This window comes from Eublepharis macularius, chromosome 3, assembly GCF_028583425.1.
Source record: "Eublepharis macularius isolate TG4126 chromosome 3, MPM_Emac_v1.0, whole genome shotgun sequence".
NCBI classification, from domain to species: domain Eukaryota; kingdom Metazoa; phylum Chordata; class Lepidosauria; order Squamata; family Eublepharidae; genus Eublepharis; species Eublepharis macularius.
Genome location: NC_072792.1, coordinates 103,910,195 through 103,935,971, shown reverse-complemented (window position 1 = coordinate 103,935,971; position 25,777 = coordinate 103,910,195). Strand labels below are relative to the sequence as shown.

Here is a 25,777-nt window from a genome sequence, read left to right as displayed (position 1 = left end):
CGGGTTCCTGCCCAAGGTAGTGTCCGCCTTCCACCTCTCGCAGGATATCTCACTGCCTGCGTTCTTTCCTCAACCTTCCTCTAAGGGGGAAAAGGCCCTCCATTCCCTAGACTTGAAGAGGGCCCTAGCCTATTACCTGAATAGGACGAAGGAATTCCGCTCAAGTCCTCATCTGTTTGTATGTTTTGGGGCCAAGGACAGGGGTAACAGGGCTTCCTCACAGACCCTGTCTAGGTGGATTGTGACGGCCATTAGCAAGGCCTATTCCCTGGCAGGGGTGGCTTGCCCGCTTCATGTCAGAGCCCACTCCACGCGGTCCCAAGCATCCTCTTCGGCACTCCTCAGGGGGGTGCCCCTGGTTAACATTTGTAAAGCAGCCACTTGGTCCTCTGCAGACACCTTTGTCAGGCATTACGCCGTTGATGTCAATGCGGAGCAGGATGTATCTGTGGCCAAGGCTGTCTTACACTCCCTTTTTTCCTGAGGGAGTTTTGGAATGACTTTCTTGGCGTACCTGCTGGGTGCCCTTGAGTGAAAGTGTATATATGTACCTGGGGGTGTGTATATATGTAAATATTGAGTATTTATGTGTCCTTACACAGTATTTTTACATAGATGTATATATGCATATCTATTTATTGTTGTTCTTGTTTGCTTAATAAAATTGTGTTGGACTTCACCCCCGCCTTCCTTATTGTGTGAAGCTTGGTACACTCCCATGTGTGGAGGCACAGAAGAACGAAGATGAAAACAGGGTTAACATACCTGTAACTTATGTTCATCGAGTTCTTCTGTGCTGACACACAACCCTCCCTCCTACCCCGCTGTGAACTCCAATGCACGATTTTGTGATGGCTGTGACGGAAATTGGTGTTTTTAAGGTGTTATGGCTGAAGTGTGTTGGTCAAGCGGCGGCAAGGGAGAACTGAGGGAAGGGGCCGTTGGTCGCTGGAGGATCACGTGACCGTTTGGGCGGGAAAACGGTCGCTGAGGCGCGCGACAAACGGCCCCTTCGGAGCCATGGAAGCTCTAGAAAATTCTCCGGCGGCTGGCCTGCGCCTGCGCAGTCCCATGTGTGTCAGCACAGAAGAACTCGATGAACATAAGTTACAGGTATGTTAACCCTGTTGTACCACCACCGGTTCCTGTACTGCTCCAGAATCCTCCTGCCAAACTTGACCAGCCAGGCGTAGATGGACTAAGAGCAACCCCAGTTCACGTCCGACCTGTCTTTTTGCCCCCGGAACAGAGAGCAACCCCAGCTCAAGCCCTGACTACTTCCTCCTGTCTCGAATTGGCATCCTTGACTACCAGCCCTGAATTTGTTCCAGCTCTGTCGCCACAGGATATGTTAGCTCAGATACCCGCCACACCTTCACACCAGCTCAGCTCAGCCTGGATACCGTCCCACATTCCAGCTGAGCTCCACTTTTCCTGCCTTGTCTGCAGTCCCCTGAATGTTCTGAGTCTGTACAAGAAACAGGAGCCCATAACTGCCAAAGTTTCCCTTTGACCGGACAATCTACCCAGCAAACCCGGTCTCAGCAATTGGCTGAATTATGCCGAAGGGGGCTAATCTCCCCGACGGACCCATTTTTGGCACCCAGGCTAGTACTCCCCAAGAGTTACTACAAACTAGAGCAAAGAGCAGTACAAACTAATTAGGCTTTTGGAGGCACCAGTGAGGAGCCTGTTCCAGTCGCCACCTCCCGCTCTGGAGGAACCAGTAACTCGTCACACTCAGTAGACTCCCAACAGGCAGAAGCAGCAGCAGCACCTCCACCCACTGATTCCCAGTCAGTAGCAGCAGAGGCCACTACCTCACATCCTGCAATGCAAATGCCTCTCAGGGAAACAACAACCCAAGGGGAACAGACTGTTTTTGTTTATTGCCCCTTTTCTAATACTGATTTGCTAGCATGGAAGAGATCTCTCCCAAAATACCGTGAGAAACCTGAGAAAGGTAACTCAGGAATTTCAAGACTTGTGTTACATGTACCAGCCTTCATGGCTAGACTGCCAGCAAATTTTAAATCAAATTCTGAATCCCGAGGAAAAGAAACTGGTATTAGATAAGACACGGTCTCTTTGTGAAACTGAAGAGCAAAAGAGAGGTGCAGGAGATGGGGGACCATGGGATGTTAATACAATAGTATAGTTCCGGCGGCTAATCCTAACTGGGACTACGACACAAGAAGGAAGGGAAAGATATGCTACATATTGCCCTTGGATAGTGAAAGGACTGAGACAGGCTATCCTCAAGGTAGTAAACCTCTAAATCGAGTGTGGAAAATAAAGCAGAAGAAGGATGAAGACCCTTCTGAGGTTTTGAGCAGATTAAAGGAAGGCTTTCATGCATGGGGAAACATGGTTCCGGAGGCAGAGGTCAGTAGGAAGACCCTAGTTGCGATGTATGTGGGAAATTCCTATGAGGACGTTAGAAAGAAGTTGCAGAAGGTGGAAGATTGAGATACTAAAACTCCATCCCGGATAGTTGAAATTGCGTACAAGGTGTATGCAAATAAGGACCAGGAGAGGCAAAAAGCTAAGACCGCAATGTTTGCTCAAGTACTCCAGACAGAACACAGAGAGTATTTGGCCTGAGGGGCAAGGACCAGCACAGGGAAGGAGACCTATGGAACAAGGCAACGGCCAAGACCCAGGCTCCCTCTGCCCCCCACACAGTGCACATACTACAAGGAGGAGGGGCTTTGGAAGACCGTGTGTCCGAACAGACCTGCCCAGAGAGACCAAGGGTTTCATCCTCCGCCCCCTCTAGTGGTGCTTCCAGTAGCTCCGGATTATCAGAATCCTTTGGTGTCCTATCAAGGTCAGATGCCTATGCTGGGACAGAGGGAGGCTGCATAGGGAGGTCAGGGAGAAGGACTATCAGTAACCCCACTCACGGAGCCTTGATAAAACTCAGAGTGGGGGACCAGACCTACACTGCACTCGTTGATTCTGGAGCAACTTATTCATCTGTCCCTAATGCTCCTCCAGAGGTGCCCATTTCATCCAAAAACACTTTAGTCATCAGGTTTACAGGAGATCCTGTTACTCAGATTTCTACAAGAATGTGATATGTCTGTTGATGGGCATCACCTTTCACACTCTTTCCTGCTGACTCCTGATTGCCCCATTGCCCTCCTTGGCCTAGACTTGCTATACAAACTACAAGCTTGCCTGGACTTTAGTGATACTGGAATTACTATACACCTCCCAGTGCAAGAATAGTTTCTGGAATTTGCTTCATTATTTACTTATTAAAAATCATACACAACCCTTTTGACTGTATATGTGTAAAACAATATAGTTTTAAAAATCTTATTAGATGTTAATAAAATGAAGCATCTTTCTAAATCCATTTATAGTCAGAACACAGGGCTATCAATTTTTGATGGAAAGATTGCATTCTTTTGTGAAAAATTTGTAAAATAGTTTTGTTTACATTTTTATTTATAATTCACTGTCACCTTTATAAATGAATATTAGACAAAAGTTAGAACCTTGTAAAACAGAAGCTTTTTAGACCTAAGAAAGTCGAACAGCAACACAAACCTTAAAAAGCACAAGAAAGCCAGCTCATAGCTTACTAGCTTGCAGCAAAATTAAACCAATAGGGTTTTAAAAGAAACATAAAAGGTAAGAAATACACAAAATTATCAATGACAATTTTTGAAGCTGTTTTGATTCTGATGTGATAGTATGACAAGTAATAAAAATCTTCATTTTTGCCGCTATCTTCATTGATAATTCTGTGTATTTCTTTTCAGACATTCTTTTAAAATATTACCAAAGCTAGTTAGAAGTCATAAGTAAAATTCAGACTATTTTAATTAATCTAATAACGAACGCTTAGAATCATAGAGTTGGAAGGGGCCTTATAGACCTTCTAGTCCAACCCCCTGCCCAATGCAGGAACAGCCTAAAGCACCCCTGACAAGTTTTCCTCCAGCTGCTCTTTGAAAACTGCCAATGAGGCGAAACACACATCCTTAGGCTGCTGATTCTACTTCTGAATTACTCTTAATGTGAAGAAGTTTTTCCTAACATCCAGTCGGTTTCCTATAGTTTAAACCCATTGTTTCAAGTCCTGTCCACTGTTGCCAACAGTGACAGCTCCTTTCCCTCCTCTAAGTGACAGCCTTTTAAATACTTAAAGAGAATAATCATGTCTCCCCTCAACCTCCTCCAAACTGAATGTTCCCAGGTCCCTCAGTCTTTCTTCATAGGGTCATCCTCTGCACTCATTCCAATTTGGCCACTTCCTTTTTGAAGTGAGGCCTCCAAAACTACACACAGTATACTCCAGATGGGGCCTAACTAATGCAGTATATAGTGGGACAATGACATCCTGTGATTTGGATGTGTTTGCTTTTTTTTGCTGCAGTATCACACTGACTGCTCATATTTATCTTCCCATCTGCCTGTATCCCAAGATCTTGTTCTCATCCACTGCAACCCAGAAGTGTATCCCTCATCCAGTATGCATTTTTGTTCCCCAAGTGGAGAACCTGGCTCTTATCCATGTTAAATCGCATCTTATTCAAATCTGCCCACTTTTCCAGTGTGTTCAGATTGCATTGAATTCTATCCCTGTCTTCAAGGGTGTTTGCTACTCTTCCCAGCTTGGTACCATCTGCAGATTAAATGAGTAATCCCTTCAGACCTTCATCCAGATCATTTATAAAAATATTGAAAAGCACTTGGCCCAGGACCAAGCCCTGTGACACTCCAGCAGACCCCTCCCTCCAATTAGACGTGATGCCATTGACAACTACTCTTTGGGTGCAGCTATCTTTCTAACCATTTTAGAATCCCGTCCACAGTCCACCAGTTTACCTATCAGAATATCGTGGGGAAGCTTGTTTTATCATATATGCACATTACGATTAAGTGTTGCAGAAGCAGTTTATGTAAAATAGGACCATTCCATTTGTTGCAAAGCAGGTCAGAAGACAAGGGGAAGTAAAGGAGAAGGTGGCAGAGAAGGCATTCATAAGGCAGCATGCACAGAACATTGGCTGGTGCTTTCTGGGCTGTAAAGGGCCTGATGTGTATAATGCAGATTGTGGGCCCTTTCAAAGGCTGAGTGTCTTCCAAGGATGGAGAGTGGAGGTGGAGCAGAAGCTGAACAGGCACACATAATTGCACTAGAAGAGAAGAGATTGAGAGAAGAGGAGTTGGAAGGAAATCCTGGTGTGGAGTAGAAACAACATAGCTGTTGCTGGGAGAAGTGAAAGGCAGGATCCAGAGCTGTGGTATTTCTCTGTACCCTGCTTCAGGCTTTCTTTTACATTTTGGGTCCTGGAGAGATGCTGTAGGCCCAACACAGAAATATGGAGTCACCATGGTTCTGTGCTTTTGTTGAGGCCTGCCACAGGGAGAAGAATTCAAAATATATTGTTACTTAATGGTGATATTGCAATATAGCCCTTTATGTTGTATTCTTTTATCGCTGCTCAGTAGGTGCCAGGCTAAGGTTGAAGTTTCAAGAGTATTTTAAAAATAAAATGGTTCATAAATTGCTTAGGCCATTTTATCTAGTCACAAGGGAAAACATGAAAATGGTAAACTTCTTAAAAGAAAAAGTTATGAACACAGGCAGATATCAATGTACTGTCTATATAAGGGGTAAATAAGAATAGATCAGTAGTACAATTAAGTAATTTGTGTTTATAATAGTACAGCAGGTAGGGAAGGCCAGTAAGTAAGTGATCCTGGAAAATTGATTCCTTGTGATTTGTAGCCCATCCTTAAACTTTCGCCTGCATTTTTGATGTATGACTGGAAAGAACTGAGACCATAAGGTCAAAATACATGTTTGATGTTTGATTCTAGACAGTCTGGCAAACGTCAGCAATTGGAAACCCAAAATTTCATTACATATTTGGGAATATGATTATTTATTTGTAAAGAAATATTTAAATTTTAAACCTGTTGCACCTTTATTCATTGAAGTGCCCAATTAAGTCAGAGTTGAAAAATGTAATTGATTTGAAAATGTTGTCAGATTACCATATTGAGTCTAACGTATAAACTATTGGTGTAAATAGTATTACATATACTACACAGATGATCCCTATTTAGTTTGTGGAAAGCTTGCAATCAGTAGAGAGGTTAGAAACTATCATTTGACTATGCATTTAGCTCCTATCACATATGTCATTGCAGTGAATGGTGAGGGGGTGAGTTGAGAACATTTGAAGGTAGGTTCATAGCATTTAACACTTTGTAAGGCGAGCTCAGTTCAAGGATTAATTCAGTGTGCTACCAGTTCCATACATTCTGTAGTCGGCTGTCACACAGTGACTAATGGAGGGATTTGAAATAACCCCTTCAGACAAATAGAATATCTTTTTCCAGCAAAACCTTGCAAATAAATGGGGAAAAATCAATTGAAGCTTCATAACTGAATGTTTTAGCTGCTGTAAAGAATATATAGCTCAACTCAATTTGTGAGTTGTTGAACAAAGTTTTCCACTTCCAATTGACCCTCAGAGCACTTATTGTAAAAAAGAAACGTGTTCCTTATGAAAATGGCTTATGATGTTAACAGACAACATTCTGATTCTGTTTTGAGCCCAGTATTGCTCAATAAGCTTGGGGGAAGTATCAGACTTTAATTTCCCTGTTTTATTAGGGCACAATCATATTCTATTAGTTTTCTGATTCTGTTTTTTTCTTAAAGTAAATGGGGGACCATGAACCAGTGTGGAATGCAACTAATCCCATTGTCCATGAAATATAAAATAGTACAGTTTTACTAAAAATGTTTCATTTTTATTTATTTTTGTCATTTATAGTTTGCCTTTCTCACTGAGATTCAAGGCGGAGTACATTAAACAGTATATGAAGGAGATTTTAAATACCATTTCTTACTCTGGAATCAAATTTTTTGAGGTTGTAAATTGCAGGAAAATTTAAGATTACTTTGCCTGAAGAAGCAAATCATATTATTGTTATGGAAGGTAAAAGAGAGGCTGATGTCTCAGGACTTTTAGGAGAATGGTATAAGAACAGGTATTGAACCAAAATAAAAATGTTCCTTAATGTTTTCATTTTCTGTAACCTGCCATTTTTGTGAGTTATTTAGGTTACCATTTTCCCTTTCTGCATTCAGGAATAGAACCCAAGTTAAACATCCTTGAAATTGTAAAGCCTGTAGAAACTGTTGAGGTAGTGATTGACCCAGATGCCCACCATACTGAAACTGAAGCACACCTTGTTGAAGAAACTCAAGTGATAACACTGGATGGAACAAAGCACATTACCACCATATCTGATGAAACATCTGAACAAGTAACTCGGTGGGCTGCAGCATTAGAAGGCTACCGGAAAGAACAAGAACGCTTAGGAATTCCCTATGGTGATTATTAACTCTAATAAAGTACATGAGTTTGAGTGCATGTTTATTTTTAAATTTGGAAAAAGTTCTGCTTAGATGTGTAGGTCTTGTAATTTTTTACATTCAAAACAATGACTTTATAGGTTTGTTTCATTTTATAACTACCGTGTCAGTGTCAGGGGAATTGCTTACAGAAAACAGGGAATGCTATTCATTGAGTGTTCAAAACTACCTCCACTATGGTTTACAATTGCATTTATCTTTGGGAGGTTTCTGGTTTATTTTTTGCTTTTTACTAAATTCCAGTAGAAACACAGCATTCCAGATAAATATTTAATTTTGTAGAGAAATCAAGATTGAACTAGTTTATACTTTTCTGTAGATTTATTGGAGAAATAGCTAAATTGTTAGCTTTCATTTCATGAGGGTTTCCAAATTCACTTTTGTCAGATTCACTGAGTTGTTAAAAATATAAAAGTTAAATTTTTTAGAGATGTTAGTTTTTCTGGGTATTATAATGAAAAACTAAACAATAATAAGTTGAATAGTATTTACTTATAATAATTTTCTAACAATGCATTCAAAAAACTAATGTCTTTTGATTTAACACAACAGTCAAAACTCCAAAGCAGTACTGATGGATATAGATTTGGAGGTTTTTTTATATACTTATTTTTATATACTAAACCTATGGTTTTTCAGTATTACATGCTTTGCACTTTTTCTATGCTCAGGAGCCAAAGTAGTACTTGTAATGTAACCTGTAAGAATTTGACACTTGTAACAAGAAGACTTGAAACTCTGTAAGAACTGGTATACTGCTTTTAGGGCTGCGCTTATATTATATGTTATATTATTCTATAGATTCCAATTGAAATCAGTACCAGAGAGCCTTTTGTAGAAAACTGATTTGACGCAGCAAGCTGGTTTTGGCCACCTGTGGTATTATCTTCCTTAAAGCTGATAAGAAACGGGGAAAAGGGCACGAATAGGAAAACATCCCTTCCTGTCCACCAGATTGAGACTCATTGGTGCCCTTGAAAGTATTATGCCAAGAAGAAAGTAGGTAAAAGGTTAGACAGTGTCCTTCCAAAATGAGGGCAGAGAAAAAAAAACTGTGAAGACTGGAATTCCCCCAAATAGAGGGGCCAGCCCAGAATTGCATCTTCAAATCAGAACTGACCCTAGATATGTTACGAGCCAATAAGATATCAAATATTAGAATACTGTAATATTGTTATGATTATCTGAAAGTATTAATTGCCTGTATTTCTATTGTCATTTTGATGAGCTCCGAACACAAGGAGATCACCTACTCCTGTGAAAATGGGCTCCTCCATTGTTTAAATTAAACAATCATATATTGCTTCATTCTACAGGACTCCGTGGTGTGTGTCTCTTATTGTGATTGGTGAGAGGGACACCTAAGGCACAAGTTTGTGCATAACAGTACCTGACAGATCAGAGCTAGAAACATTTTTCTGCCTTTGGGGTGTTTCATATTTTAATGAATACATTTTCTAGTTTTTGCTACCACAAAACCTAATACTGATTTTTTTTCACAATATTCTCCCAACCTGGCAAATCATACTTGCTTATGTCAGAAGAAAATGGGCTACTTCCTAATGATTTATGTCATCATAGGATTTCTGACAGCTGAAGAGCCTAGCTGGTTTATAAAGTAAATAGTGGATTCCTTGACAGTATAAGTAGTTCCCACCTATGCATGTACACAGCTCCTTGTATTAGAGCCATGGATTCTGTATGTATGCATACACATAGCACTTTAGCTTTTGATACTTTTTTTGTAAATCTGTATTTTTGTAAATCTGAAAGTAGTTGGAAATCCTTATTTTAGTAGATGGCCTACCAGAATTCATTTTGTTCATTTATAATTACTTCAGCTGCCTAGATCTGTTGATTTTTTTTTATCATGGCACTTTTTATTTTGAGGGCTGCTTTCATGAATGTGTGATGAAGATAAGAACATTATTAGAATATTTCTTTCTTTTTCTTAGATCCAGTACAGTGGTCAACTGACCAGGTCCTGCACTGGGTAGTATGGGTGATGAAGGAGTTTAGCATGACAGATATAGATCTCAATACTCTTAGCATTCCTGGGAGAGAATTGTGCAGCCTCACTCAAGAGGATTTTTTCCAGAGGGTCCCTCGAGGAGAAATTCTTTGGAGCCACCTGGAGCTTCTTCGAAAATGTGAGTTTCCTTGGCAAAAATCTTACCTACTTTTTAATTTAAAAAGTTGTCCTAACTCAACTAGAAATCAAGTAACATACGATATGGTTAACATATGATATGATTAGGTTATATTCACAGTTACACCTTTCCAAGTTCAGTGATAATGAGTGAGCTTATTAATGTGTAACTCTACTTAGGCTGGCACTGTTACAGTGCCATCCTTTGCAGAGTTACTCTAGTCTGAACCGATTGTAATGACTGGAGTAATTACTTTGGGTAACACTATGCTGTTAAAATGCTACTGGAATTTTTAGACTCTGTTTGCATAATACTATGCAAACTGTAATAGTATTTTAATGTACTAGTATTTTGGAGTTTTCTCAAATAGTATGGCTAATTGGAGGGGTGACTGGGATATAATTTTTAGTTCATATTAAAATATGCTGATATTTCAGAATAAAATTATTGAGTTACTCAAAAATGGTGTTTCAGTGTCATTTCAATGCTTTCATACATCCTCCTAAATTAAAAATATGCATTACCTTTTAAAAAGAAGACAATAGCCAGATGTAAACAAAATCATAAGAGATGAAACTATCTAAAGTGAATTTCAAGATGAATATCACCAATCTGTGAATGGGCAAGACCATTTCCATCCTACCCTCTTCCCCATATGCATGAAATGTATACTTGTATGTATGTTTCTGATTTTAAAATTCTTTATGACATTGAATGTTGCCCTTACTGACTTTTCTTGGTTTTCAAATAGAGGAAACACTGAGGTTTTAGTACGTGATGTTTTTTGTTCTATATTGCAGATGTGTTAGCTAGTCAGGAACACTCTGGAGAAATTGCTACAGTTACTATTGACCAACGTGAGTACCTTTCTAAGAGAAAGTGTTGTTAACAGCAAACTTGAATTTTCAGAGTAAATTACATAAGGTTCTATTTGGAAGCTTAACTTTTATATTTTTAATATAAAGTTGAAACATTGGACTAAAACTGGCTCCCAACCTTTTTGAGAATGAGGACCCCCTTTTAACATCAAAGTTTTTTACAGACTTTCCACATGATAAACATTAGTATCTGTTGATTGAGAAAATATATAATAATAACATATACCGCTCTTCAGGACAACTTAACAACCACTCAGAGTTGTTTAGAAAGTGTGTTATTATCCTCACAACAATTATCCTGTAAGGTGGATGGGTCTGAGAGAGTTCTGAAAGAGCCGTGACTGACCCAAGGTCACCCAGCTGGCTTCAAGCAGAGGAGTGGGGAAGACTAGCGTCCTGCTGCTCTTAACCACTACACCAAACTGACAAAAATATCAATAAGATGACAGTGTTTAGTGTACTTATGGGTTCAAAGACCACTTGCAATAAATCTGTGGTGCCCCCCAAGGGTCCCTGACCCCCCAGGATGGGAACTGCCAGACCTAAAATATTGCTGTGTAGAAAGAGTGATGTGAAAAAACTATAACCTACATGTATTGCTTGAGGTCTTCTGATAGTGAAGATCCATCTTGCCTCCATAAGGGAGCTTGAACAGGAACTTTTTATCTCAGTCTTTGCAGTTCTGTGACATACCAACATTTTCAAGGAAAAAGAGTCATCATACACAGTCTTAGATCCAGAGAAATTAGCTGTGTTAGTCTGTAGCTGCAAAATAGTAAAGAGTCCAGTAGCACCTTTAAGACTAACCAACTTTATTGTAGCATAAGCTTTCAGGAGCCATAGCTCTCTTCGTCACATGCATGTGACGAAGAGAGCTGTGGCTCTCGAAAGCTTATGCTACAATAAAGTTAGTTAGTCCTAAAGGTGCTACTGGACTCTTTACTATCCTATATAGTCTGAGTCTCTAGGTTGTGAGGTTAAAGCACAGATGCATGCATGCAGTGAAAAAACATCTGTACTTGATTTATTTACTGGTAATGATATTCTGAAATGTTGAAGGAAAATTAGGATCTGAGCTCCATCTTATAGTCACCCTTAGTGCCTGGAAGTCTGTTCTTGTCCATTGCATTTTTGCAAGGTTCATTAACTTGAAAAGCACATTTTGACTGGCCGAAGGTTACTCAGTAAGCTTCATGCCAGAGCGGGGATTTGACTGTCAGTCTTCCAGATTACAGCCTGAGACTTTAACCACTACACCAGGTTGGCTTAGTATTTGGCTGTGGGGGTGTACACAGGAAAAAAAATTGGTAAATTTGGTATGATAATACCGAACTGCAGAAAAAATTCAGTATCCCCCAAATACTGAATTGATTCTCTCATTTGGTTTGGTATTACAGAGCAAATTCAGTAAAATTCGGTCACTGTTTCCTATGGGAAACTCGATTCGGGTGTATCCAGGGGGTGGGGGGGGTTCATTTTTGACCAGATTTCACCAAATCTGCAGGGTACCTACTCTTGATGGTCCTTTAAAGACTTCCTAAATTTCATAAAGGTTTTACCCAGGGGGTCATTTTATGCCCTCCGCCAAAAGAAGATGTCCCCATCCACCTCCATTATTCTCTATGGGGAAAATTATGTGGGTGCTATCCACATAGCACTTTGCAAGCTAACTCCACAAATGTTTCAGCAGTCCTACTCTTGACTGTCCTCTAAAGGCCCCTCAAGTGTCAGGGAGATTGGACCCCAGGGCCAATTCTGGGGGGCCCTGAAAAAGTTACCCCCAACCACTCTATATGGTCCTATTGTGGGGGGGGGGATCCAAATTGACACCTACTGCAGAAACACATAGACCAAGGCTGCCATGGCCAGAGGCATACTCCCAAATGCAAGCTCCCCCAAGCCCCAGTGCCCCCTGACCAGGCTGACCAGCCACTATTGTTTCCTATGATGAGAACATTTCCAAGTTCTTTTCCAGGAGCCACATACACACAGGGCAAGGATGCCACAGCCAAGGCATGCTCCCAAATGCAAGCTCATCCGTGGGGAAGCCCAGCAAAACCAAACTGAGACCCCTCCCAATGCCAGCACCCCTGAGTAGGCTGACTAGCCATTCTCTACTGTTTCCTATGAAGACCAACATTAGAGAATCACCCAAACCAATCAGAAGCAAGGGACAATCTTGCAATTGCAACTAGAAGCAAACTGAAGCAAGGGAATAGAATCCCCCCAGAACCAAAATGAAGCAAGGGGACCAACTTCACACCAGAGAATCATATTAATTCCACCCAAACCAAATTGAAGCAAGGGGCACTCTTCCAACTTAGCCCAATAGAACAGTGTCATTCACAGCAGCCAGGCACTGAGTTCAGTCAGTGGGAGAACACCACAGAACACAACCAAGCAGTTCCCAACCACAAGCACAAGGCAACGGCAAGCAAGTGCAGTTGCATAGGATGGATCCTACCCACATTGCATCAGGCTGAAAGTGATTATGAGGTACTTGGGAAACCCAAGTGATCCTCCCTCTGCAACAGTCTTCATCATTGCCCCCCTCCCATTCCTACAATGAAGAAAGTTAACATTAGAACAACTCATTCCTTACATTATATTATACAACAGCATTCTGTAGCTTCATTTGGGTGTTTCTTTGGGTTTCCTTCTTTGACACATGGTGTGTCGTTCTACTTTCCCTAACATCTCTGAGTCTTCCCATCCTAGTGGCTGGAGAACAACATTTCTGGGCCCTCTTTTCTCAATTATCTGCAGAAATATTTACTAATGTGGGCTAGTGGTTTTGCAGTGTGAGGGGGGGGGTGGGATCCAAATTGCAATGTGTATTTGTTGTGCCAACGATCAATTGTCCTCCTGCTGGTTTTCAACCTAACTTGGGAAGAGCATTTTTCCCCACCTCACAGACTCTCAGAGGATGCAGGCTACACAGTGCGCTCACCTCATTCAGCCTGTCTTATAAACACTTTTAAAAAGTTCACACAAACCTGTTTCAATGCCCAAAGTACACCCAAACACCACTATGTAAAAGTGAACCAAGCAGCACCCCTACAAATACCGCCCCCTCCGAAGAACAACCAACCTACAAAAATCTACAGTGAACATCCCAAGCCAAACCTCTTGCCAAAAGACAACAGAAACAACCACCACGCTTTTATAAAGAGAGATCAGCCCCAAGCACGGGAAAACAGGAACCAGCAAAACTGTACAGCAACAAAACACCCACAACCAGAGAAAACACAGACACCCCCCCCCCACACACACACACAAAGAACAAGTGAATGTAATATGCAGGAAGGAACTATAAAACAGCAAACAAAGCAAAGCATCCCAAAAACACAGTGAAATAAAAGAGTCCCCTAGAAGAACAGCAAAATTAACTATAAGTAAAAGCCACACCAAAGAACCCCCCATGCAGCAAAAAAACTGCAGCTTTTAAAATGCAAACTGAAAAAAGCTTTTCCCTTCTCCCCCACTCCTATCCCTTCCAGATACCAGGCCAACCCACTCCCCTCAAAAATAGGAAAAAAACCAGTGAATCTACAACTCTCCAACCAGCAGAAGTCCTTCAGGGGCAGAAGTCTTTCAGGTGCAGTAGCAGAACTCCAGGTGCAGATCTCGGCAGGCAGCAGAAGTAATCCACTGGGTAGTAGACTCCAGTCCACAGCGAGTCCAAAGTAGGCCAGACAACAGGAAAGAATCCATAGCCAGCAGCAGGCAGGCAGTGTCTCAGATCTCTCCAGGCAGCCAGAGCACACTAAAAATGGAGTCTACTCTGATGCAAGCCTACCTTATTTAACCCCTTGCACAGTAGTTTAAAAAGGCACTTTCCCTCTAAAGAATCCTGTTAGCCAGAGAAGGAGAGCTTCTGCAAGGATTGACACTCACTCCCCACATCCCTTCCTCTTTCTGCCTCCCCATTCCCCCTCGCATCTGTGAAAAAGGCAGGAAACAGTGTTTCTTTGCTATTCTTTGGCAAAGGAACAGCACAGCCATGATTACCGAAGTTTACTGAATTAACCCAAATAAATTTGGTTAACTTTTGAGTTTAGTAATACCAAATTTTACCGAATTAGGTAAAATTTGATTTTTTAAAAAGGAATACTGAACCCAAATTGCACATCTGTATTTGGGTGAGCAGCAGTGGCATGTACAGGTTAGACCATTGAGCCAGGACTGTGGAGACATGGGTTGAAATCACTGCTCTTTCATGAAACTGTAATTCATTCATATTCTCTCTCATTCTCCCAAGTTCAATATCACTTTATTAGTATGGTACAGTTTACAGATGTCAAGGTTTGAGAAATTAAACTAAATCCACAGATATCTGTAATATTTTATTACACGTCTCTTCACCCCTTTCATTGAGAGCACTGTTATAGTCCACATTAAGTATTTGTAATATCATTGAATTATTTTTGAATAAGTACACTTTTATTACTCATTCATAATTTTGTTTTATTCCCCCCCACCCACCCCCCACAGCTGTGCAGATTATTCCGGCGTCTGTGCAACCTTCTACCCCAACCACCATTAAAGTCATAAATAGTAGTGCAAAGGCAGCTAAAGTACAAAGAGCACCAAGGATTTCAGGAGAAGACAGAAGTTCACCTGGGAACAGAACAGGTATATTCTTTCTAAAGTCAAAAAGGTTACAAGTTATAATAAATACTTCAGTCCCTAAGATCATTGTAGAATATGTCTGCAGCTTTGACCTCCTGGTATCCACTTTATTTGGGTAGATGGCAAACACTCTTTGTTCTTACATAGAAAAAGTCCTATGTTAGGGGTAAGGTAAGAAGAACGAAGGGACATTTCTGGTGAAACAAAAAAAACCCCATGTTTTTTCTGTATAAAGACTAATAGAAAATTGTACTTTGTACAATAGAAAATTGTACTTTGTTTCAGATTATTACTGTGAAGATTTGAACTTTTCTCACTGGCTACCACATTATCTTAAGAACGTATTGTTGCATGTTCTTTCCATTAAAGAAAGTTTATCCAGTGCTTCTTATTAGTTAAGACTAGGTGTGTGCACTTTGAGTATCCGATTCAGGATAAATGCTCGAATTGGACCCGATCTGTAAAGATTTGGGGGTTCTAAATCGGGGCCAGCATTCCCGAAGTGATTCGTATTGCTTCAGGAAGCTTCAGGGCCTTTAAACTTTAAACCCCCTCCCACCCACTGCCCCACTTACCTGGCCCTTCACTGTGGCACTGCTGCAGTGGAGGAGGCAGTGCAGGTAGCGAAGATGCCAGCTCTGGCCTTCCCCACTGCTCCACAGGCCACTGCTGTGGTGGAAGAGGTGGCGTGGGTGGCGGAAGTGCTGGCTCTGGCCTTCCCCGCTGCCCTTCTGGCCACCGCAGCGGCGGAGGAGGCAGCGCTGGTGTGGAGGCAGCGGCTGCAGCCTTCCCCACTGCCCAGTGACAGCTGCAGCAGTGGAGGAGATGGCATAGGTAATGGAGGCACCGGCTCCAGCCTTCTCTGCCACCCAGCTGGCCGCTGCAGCGGCAGAGGATGCAGTGCGGGTGGCGGAAGTGCCGGCTCTGGCTTTACTCACTGCCCAGCTGGTTGCTGCAGAGGCAGAGAAGGCAGTGTGGGCGGCGGTGGCACCAGCTCCAGCCTTCCCCGCCACCCAGCTGGTGTTGCTCCTGGACAGGTCAGTGGGGATGGGGGTGGGACTGGGGATAGTAGGACGGAGGGTCTAAGTGGAGGGTGGGTTGGGAGACAGCTTTCCCTCTCCCACTTTGATATGGTCTGAATATTTACAGAGCATATTGAAGCGATTTTAATTCCCAAAGCTGAAGCGGGTTTTAACGGATCATTCGGGAAAACCGCATTTTTACCCCTGTGCACACCCCTAGTTAAGACTTCAAATCATAGGATTTCTTTGCTTGATATTATTGATATACTCCTTCTTATCAATATTTTACCATATCCTTTGGTATTTTCAATTCTTTCTTGCCAATTTATTTTCTTTTGCTGTATCTTAACTGTGTTTCAAAAACATTATTATTTTAGCCAAATGTTTTGAATGAATGCAATTATTTATTTATTGTTTCTGTGGGGTTGTCGCTAAAAGGGTCTTAAGATTTATACAGATGTTTTAACAGATAAAGACGAGAGAATTTACAGTATCAAAATTCTGCATGTTGATCATGTTTAGGATTGGCTTCCATTCTGATAATGATTTTCTTATTCCATATGATCCTTAAAAAGTCTTTAAAACACATTTAAAAAGAGTGATAATGCTAAGTAGTGACATTGAACATAAGTAATTTTCTCTAGTTAACTTTTAGATGTAGTTGGGAGGGTAGGGAACTTAATTATATTATATTGATCACAGATATGCTTGATCTCAGTTTTCTAACTATTTTTGTTTTATTTATCTGTTTTACAAATTATTGTTAGGCTTGCAAGTAAAAACTTTAACCATATTCTTTTTCATAGGAAACAATGGTCAGATCCAGTTATGGCAGTTTTTGCTTGAGCTTCTCACAGACAAAGATGCTCGAGACTGCATTTCATGGGTTGGAGATGAAGGAGAGTTCAAACTCAATCAACCAGAGCTAGTGGCACAGAAATGGGGACAACGTAAAAATAAACCTACTATGAACTATGAAAAACTCAGTCGGGCTTTACGGTAAGTTATGAACATAAGATTTGTTTATGCTGGACCACTTTGTTATTTCAGTTCCTTTTACCTTTCCCTTGTTGTGTAGGTTCTCTCAATTCCTGATGATTTTTGTACTTTTTAAAGTTCTGTGATTTCCTTTATGAGTGGACTGATGAAGATAATACACGGTGTTTTAAATGTGGCTATGCCACTGATGATTTATAATGGCATTATGATACTTGCTGTTTCATTCTCAGCTTATTTCCTAATAATTCCCTTGCCCTTTTTATTCCTGCAGTACTACACTGATTTTCAATGAGCAAATCCTTTGAAACATACAATTTTAAGCGTCTGTCATCTTATTATTTTACCACTTCTATGTATATTTAATTGCAGTGGGAGTACTTCTGAGGAGAGTCAGAAACAGTATACATTTCAGATACCATGTATTTTCTATACTTAAAAATATATATTTAATTGGAAATATTTTTTGAAATTGATTCTTGTGTTCATATCCCTTTCCAGCGGAATTAAGAGCTAGGATGGAAACAGTTGGTTCAGAGTTATTAATATTTTTTCTTTGAAGAGCTGGTCCCTCTGCCACATAAAACTTTTTTGAAATCTATCTCTCAAGTAGTTTGCCATGAGACATGCTTGTTTGTATGGGGAGGGTTTGGGTACAAAACTCCCTTGGTTCATGGTATTAGTTAGGCATATATTTGGATCCTTGCCATAATGTGCTAGTGGGACAATTGGTTTGTTAAGGGAGTCTAAATAGCCTTTCAAATTATAAAAAAGCCAAACATTTATTATCTGATGTGGAAGATATAAATGCTGATTAATATGGTTTCACTTCTAAAATCTTTTTTTATATGAAAACTAACTTCATTCATGCATGTTGTTTATGAAGTGTAGCTTAGCAGCCTGTAGTGCCTTAAAGTGGATTTCCACCCCTAAAATTTAAGAAAGTTTAACTTATTTAATTATCTAACTCTGCTGCATCTTATTAAATATCACGTATAATTTAGTTAAATATTTTATCCTTTAATGCGACATTTATTTTGTGAACCTCAAGAAGGACTGAGACGCAGTCTGTGGGCTGCTGCAAGAAGGAATAGTTGGTAGCAGGGCTCATTTGGAGGGGGAACACACCGAAATGGTGTTCCAGTAGAGCTGAAAAGTGGTCACATGGGTTTTGGCCCCACCCACGTGATTCTTTTTCCTCCCCTCTGCCTCCCCTCCAAAGGAGGCTAAGCTGCTTCAATTCATTATGCTGCTTTATTTTCATTCGTGAGAGAGAGAGAGTGAGTGCAAGCTGGGCTGCTGGGCTTGGATCTCCAAAGGAGGGTAAGCTGCTTCAATTCATTCTGCTGCTTTATTTTCATTTGTGACTAGTGAGTGAGTGAGTGTGTCCGTGCAAGTGGGGCTGCTGGGTCTGGCTCTCCAGAGGAGGGTAAGCTGCTCTGAGTTCATTCTGCTTTATTTTCAGGAAACACCTGGAGATTTTGGGGGAAAGGGGCCTGAGGGGTGGGTGTTGCCTTCTGACACACTTCCGGTGATGGCAGGGTGTGTGTGCCAAATGCTATTGAGTTATGCTAATGAGTTCCTGCAGATCTTTTTCTACGAAATGACCCTGGTTGGTAGAAAGCCTCCCCTGTTGCATGAGCTCTTGCACCATTAGTAGAAAAGCTCCTGTGAAATGTGTATCGTTTTTCTCATCAAGCTACAGCCACCTGTGATGCCTCCCACTCTTGCTGAGGGTCCAACAGCTTTTCAAATATCAACATGAGTTAGGGGACAGGTCATGTAAACTTTTTCCATTCAGAAGTCATAGGGTTCAACCCATAGATTAGGAAGGTGTACAGAGAGGAAAAATTGATGCTTCTCTCCACCAGTGAAGGAAAGTATCCTGAAATGGGTTACATTCTCTATTCACTAGAAATAAGACTGTGCAAATGATCCAACTAGGGGTGACTCCAGTATATGTCCTGTTTCGGTCATTGGATGAACTTCCATGGCTATCAAAAAGAGAGAGAGAACGAGTCAGTTTAATGATAAAAAAGAAGCAAAAGACAACATGCTAAAGCACTCTAAAAAGTCCCTCAGCATGGCAGCTGCCTGCCCCGGTGCCTCTTCAGTGCAGACCTTGAAGATGCCCGTCAGAGCTCAGAGAGCTTGACCAAGCATGTGGTTCTTGCAACAACCACTCCTACAGTGGATATATTACCCGTGCTGGCTCCCCAGGTTGAGAGAACAGCTAGTGCTTTGATAAAAGTTGTTTGTTACATGCTATGAAGTTCCTTCTGACTTACAGCAACCCTATGAATGAAATACCTTCAAAATGTCCTATATTTAACAGACTTGTTCAGATCTTGCAAAATGGAAGACGTGGCTTCCTCTGTTGAGTCAAGCCATCTCATTTTGTGTCTTCCTCTTTTCCTAAAGAACCCATCAAAATTGCTACCTTCCCACCCCCTCCTCCCACTAATGCCTTGGCTGAGGCAGGAGTCTTCCAAACTGCCTTCACCAGTAGCAGCTTCAGAGGAAATCCTATTGGAGCAAATGGGTGACACTTTCAATTTAGGTGGGTCAAACCCCTCCAACTCAACTCAATCAGTCCAGAAAGGCACCGAGGCTTCAGAGCCTCTAATCACTGGCAGCAATGAGATTTCTCATGCAGTGAGTAGCCAATAAAAGGCTCCCTGGGTTCTCTGGCTCCCTCTTCTCTCTAAGAATCTTCAGTGGGGTCTCCCTACACCCCAATATTTGCTCCTGGATCACCAACAAGGTTGTTAAGTATGTACAGGGGGGGCTTCTAAAAAGGAGGGGAAAACTTGTATAGGCATAGGAGCCATCCTTCCTTGTTGTCTTCTTAGTCTTCAAAAGATTCAAAAGGTGCTTCAGGGCCTATTGTAGGCATTCTTCTGATGCAGGTGTTCTCCAGACCCCTAGAACACTGTAGGAGCTCCTGCTAATGCAAAAGGCATGAAATTCCTCCTCCTCCTCCATGGCCGATGTACAGCTCAACACTGCCCTCTTCTAGCCATTTGGATTCTCATTATTAACAATCAGACTCAAATTCGGTGTATTCTGATAGAGAGGAAGGGGAGTAGTTGTGTGAGGAGGCCTCTATTATAGCAGCAGCCTCCACTAGACTCTTCCAGCTACAGGATTTTCCTTGCCCCTAAGCAAAAAGTTACTGCAGGGTGAAAATTCTCTACTAAGACACCACCACAAACCTCACAAACTGCCTCCAATAAGAGAAATTTCAGGGTCTTTCACTGCTTAGACACCATCCATTGTGCCTTTTCTATACTCATTTGAGGAAGCCCTGAGGGATAAATGGGCTGTGCCTGGAGGAGGCAAGAACCTGCCTTTGCTATCTTTCAAGGTAACCTTCCTGTGGCCATTACATCACTGAAACGAGGCTTAAGAGTTTTCTGCGCTCGAGGCATGAGCTACTCTCTTTTCAAAAGAACTTAGTGATCCTTAGGATGGATCTCTCCTTTATATGAAAGGTCCTTCTGCAAGGAGCAGGAGATCCACTTACCATTCTTATGTCCCTGTCTGGTACATCTAAGGAAGGAGAAGTGACACCAACTGGATGGGATGAGGGCATCAGAACTTACGTAAAACATAGAGTCCTACAGAACCACTATTTGTCTCCTTTAGTCCATTTTCCATGGAGTCTAAAGTATCTGGATCCACCATTACATGTGTGTGTCAAAGCCTGTATCAACTTAGCCTATGAGATCCAGTCACAGTGCACTCCACTTCAGTTGCCTTTTCTACCAATCTGGAGGGCAACAATCTGGACATCAACCTCTACCTTCATGTGGCACTATAACTGAACATTTACAGATCAGCAGAGACAGCCTTAGGCAGGACAGTTCTCCAGCCCATAGGCCCCTGTAATTCCTCCCACACTTCATAAACTACCCACCTGTGACAGCACAGCTTTTCAGCATCCCATTTCAGGATACTTTCTTCCACTAATAGAAAATGAAACATTGAATTTACCGTGCAGATTTCTTATAAATGCAATGGAAAGTATCCTTTTCCTCTCACAGGGAAGAATTCTGAGTGAGAACCTCATACCTTCAAGGATTTCTCTCACAAATTCAAGGAAATTTGCCTTAACACAAAGCTTGGCATGTATGAACTGGGACTTGCCCCTTTGCTTGACTGGAAAGATTATTTGCATAACCCTGCCTGAAGAGTGAGTAGGGGGGCATAACCCATTTCAGGATACATTCCATTCTACTGAGGAGGAAAAAAACCCCTGGCAGATGCAGTGTTTTGATCTCTTAAGCTGCTATTTGTAATGTTCACAGTCCAGATATTTTGACAACCTGAAGATCCTGTTAGATGTGAAGGATGTGTTTTAGAACAAAACAGCACTCTCACTTCATCCAGTTTCATAGATGATAGGTCTGTCTTCCCATTTTTGAGGATATCCGTGCGAAGACATCAATGTGTCAAACTAGGAGCTGGAAGACATGTTATAATTGCTGCTCTATTATGGAGGCTTGCTGGATGTTTGCGTCGGTCACAAACTCTCAGCCTAATATCTCCCAAAGGATTTTCATGAGGATAAAATGAAGGGAAGGAGAGTGATGTAAGCTGCTTTGGGTCCCCATGGGGGAGAAAGGTGGGATATAAATGAAATAAATAATCTTCCCTCAGATTACAGAGAAAAGTTGTGTGGCGTTTTTGGCTCTAAGGTGCATTCAAATGTGCTAGCATCATGAGAAAGCTCAGCTACCACATAGGGACTGGGGGATATGAGTGCGAAGTGAGATCAGCATGCTGCATCTCATGTATTGGGACCTCTAATGCAAGCCATTTGGAAGTTTATCAGAGGACGGAACATAATAAAGTTTCTAAATCACAGTGTGACATTCCCCCTTCCCCCCGCATTACCAAGGAGTATTTGGTCTAAATGACTGTGTTGATCATCTACAGTTGCTTTTTATAGACTTGTTTTCTTTTCTCTCTCAATGAAGGTATTACTATGATGGGGACATGATCTGCAAAGTACAAGGCAAGAGATTTGTATACAAGTTTGTCTGTGACTTGAAGACTCTTATTGGGTATAGCGCTGCAGAGTTAAATCGGTTGGTTACAGAGTGTGAACAAAAGAAACTAGCAAAGATGCAGCTCCACGGCATTGCACAACCAGTTACAGCAGTTGCGCTGGCCACAGCATCACTGCAAACCGAAAAGGATAACTAAGCACCTCATCTGGAAAGCTTGGGAACATGAGGCCTTTCTTGTATACTGAGCAGTTTCTGGTCTTAAAATGGGAGCTACTTCTATTCCTTGGCAAGTCATATGATGCATGGTTTTTCTATGAAGAACTGAGACTCTCATACATTTGGATCTTTTTCACTTAAAGGCATATATTTCATGTACATTCAGGGCACTTCACAGTTTCCTCAACGTGAAGACAGACCTTTTTGTGACAAGTAGTCTGAGATTGGTGAGAAAACCTAAAATTGGTTTGTGTCATGTCACACCCTGCTGATAATTCCAGGCGTTTAAGAAAGTGAAGCATCTACACAACATAAACTAGTTAATATGCTGATTTAATTTTCTGCACTACTTTTTCTCACGCAGCCAGATGGAATGTAGTAGTTCCATATGTAGGGCGGCAGACCTTTATTAACCATGCTAGCCATTGCCTAAGCATGCCAGGTTGTAAAAAAAATGAAAATAAAAAATGCTATGCTGCTAAGGCAGGGTTTTTTGTACATTGGCTAAAGAAGTGAAATAAAGGCAGAGCTGAAGATCACTGCTGAGAAAGAGGTCCATCTGTAAGTCCAGCAAGATCAAAAACTAATTATGAGTATTTTTATATAACATGTAGATGACATGCACATGTGAGGGAAAGTTCTCCACTATCTTGAGAGACATCGCTAAGTTTAATGTCACACACACACACACACACACACACGTTTTCCACGTTTTTCCTGTTGGGAGATTAAAAACTTGAAATACTGTCTCTCATCCAAAGAATAGGTTTGGCTTTTGTTTTAACTTACCCTGCAGAATATATTAGCTGGATGCTGTTTATACTTGCAGTGTAATCAACTTTGAACTGAAGACTTAAGTTAATCACAGAGAGGCCCTTTCTGTTGAGAAACAAAAATGTCATCTGCAGCTAAATTAATAAAGTTTAACTTCCCAAGGTTATATAGACTTCTCTATTAAAATACAGATAAGTGCAGTTCCTTTCTTTTAATTACTTTGTTTTCAAACTGTTTTTTAAAGACTTTGGAAATGGTGTGTGTTCAGTGTAAATGAGACATGAGACACTATAATTAAATAAATTTTAAAAATATGATTCCTAGCAAATCCAGAGATGCTGAGAAAAGTGCATTGTTTGATTGTTTTTTCTTTGTTAAGGTCTTTTAAATTCCACACAAAGCCTGGGAAGCACATTTATTTTTTTAATCCTCTTTCATTTGTTGTGATATAAATATTATGTTCTCAATGCTGACTTTTCACTGAATCATCATAATTAGAAGAACAAACCTATTGGGATGAGATGTGTCTTCACATAAACAATCAGTAAAAATGTGGATATTAAACAGGGGAGCTTCTTATGAGAGGATCAAATACTCTAAATTGAAGCATAGAAATAAAGTAATAAGCACTACACATAAAATTTGGCTTAGGGCATGTCAGACAACAGTTATGGTAACATTAAAGAATCTGAATTTCCAAGGCTCTGGCTATACTTGTTTACATTCAGAACATGTTAAATGTCATCTAGGCAAGATGAGATTTATAGTCCATTAATACAGTTAAGTTCCTTGACTCGCATTAGGTGAAACTTTCTGTATTTAATAGAATGCAGGGTTCCAGTTTAAGTTCCACGAGTTCTCATTGCTATTCCTCAAACTGTGTTTTTTGTTGTTGTTGTTCAAGCTTCAAGGATAATTATGCGAGAGAAGCCTGCTTTAATTGTATGGCAAGAATTGTAACTCTTCAATTCATAGCAGGACTATTGGCTTAAAGCAAAGGAGTAACTGTGTGCCTCATAATATGAGCTTCAGAATTGTTTATGCAACTCTATGGAAGATGAATAGGTTCACTAAAAAGAAACATAACTCATATTGCTGATTCAACTCTTTAAAGTGTGTTTGAATGTTCCAAGCATTGTTTTTCTTTTCTTCGTAAAGGAAGCGGCCTGTTAATATTGAGGCATATTAGATTGATCACAAATACTTGTATAAATGGTATACTAGAGATATGCTCTCAGCTATGCACATAATAGAATAAGCCATATTAGGAAACATGGTGTATGGCCTTTCTTTTATATACATTGGATTTATTTTCTAACCTTTAGGTTTTCATTATTTCCTTTGTAAGTTTGCTGCACTTCTTGCAATATTTTTCCCATTGATAGAGATCTAATGTGCTTTCAAAACGTAAATACTTGTAAAGTTTCTTGTTGGGACAATCTGTGACTAATTTGAGATCTTCAGTAAGAAGTATGGATTATTGTATGTTGGTGGCATTGTGTGACTGTCAGAAGAAAATATAGACAATATATTCCCAAATTTTTGTAAGATGGAGGGGTTTTGCATACATTTTTACTCTTTACGGACACATACTCTGCTAATTATGTATTTCTTTTGTGTTGGATTTTTGGTAATTTTACATGAAACAATTATTTTCTATTTTTACTCTAAAATATTTGTGCATAAAATTGTCAATATAGTAAAGTAATTAAATAAAATTTTACATAGCAGAAAGTCTGCATTTTTATATTTTGGAATTTTTTTAAAGTTTTATGAAAGGTGAAAGATTTATGCGATTTGAAGAGAAACCAGAGTATACGTTTTATAAAACAGTTTTATATTTTAGCACACATAGTAGATGCAATATGTAATATAGAGATTATAGAAGTTAAAAAAAAGGTAGCCTGCTTATTTCTACACTTTTTTGTTTTATAAATCTATCAAGCCCTTAAAAACACTGTATTTGACTTTGATAGATATGCCAGAACAGTTGATCAGTATGAAAATACTATCCACTAATAACAGCAAAAATACTTTCTATGTGAAAAGCCACCACCATTCCTCCCTGAATGAGCTGGGTGGATATGGTTGCCAGTTTTAAGATGGTTACTGCTGTGTATCTCTTTTGTGGCTTAAAGCCTAGACACTTGATAGGAAGGCATCCAGTGTGTCCTCATATGTTGGGGCTTGGATTTTAATTTTTTTCTGATATGTTCAAGTGTATGCAGTTCTACGTATGCATCCCAATATCAGTGTTTCTTCCTTTCCCTCTAAAAACAGAACTGAGGTGTGATTATAATATAAGCTGCATTTGGGATCAGGATGCCAAGCCTACCTACCTGCTGAAAGAAATTATAATTAACAAGGTCTATGGTGAACTCACAATTTTTAAAGGGAAAAGCCCAAATAATATAGACCAAAAGATTCAATAACCAGAAGGGGGGGCAGGGAAAGTGCCCTTTTCAGGTTAGTCTGAAGGATTGTCCTTTTTTACAGGTTTGAGATTTCAGATGAAAGCTTCTGTTTCTAAGGAGTGGAGGGCAAATAGTGATTTATCACAAAATGGAGTGTGGATTATACCATTAATGGGATCTGAACTAGTGGTTACTGACTAAAGAAAGAATCTGTTCAATTTGCTCATAAGTGATCTGGAATTTAGGATGAAAAATTCTCTGCCTCGCCA

At 40.5% G+C, this 25,777-nt stretch overlaps 1 protein-coding gene across 3 annotated transcripts in view; it reads left to right on the top strand.

The window, feature by feature from the left end:
* The window catches only part of GABPA (GA binding protein transcription factor subunit alpha), a 43,322-nt gene extending 18,481 nt beyond the window's left edge, over positions 1-24,841 (top strand). For all 3 annotated transcript variants that reach the window (XM_054974690.1, XM_054974689.1, XM_054974692.1), the window contains exons 5-10: positions 7,124-7,369; positions 9,367-9,561; positions 10,362-10,418; positions 14,934-15,074; positions 16,900-17,092; positions 22,072-24,841. In XM_054974690.1, coding sequence (XP_054830665.1) covers positions 7,124-7,369; positions 9,367-9,561; positions 10,362-10,418; positions 14,934-15,074; positions 16,900-17,092; positions 22,072-22,300 — 1,061 coding nt within the window. In that variant the 3' untranslated portion in view covers positions 22,301-24,841. The remainder of the gene's footprint in view (positions 1-7,123; positions 7,370-9,366; positions 9,562-10,361; positions 10,419-14,933; positions 15,075-16,899; positions 17,093-22,071) is intronic.
* Positions 24,842-25,777: the final 936 nt, after the last annotated feature.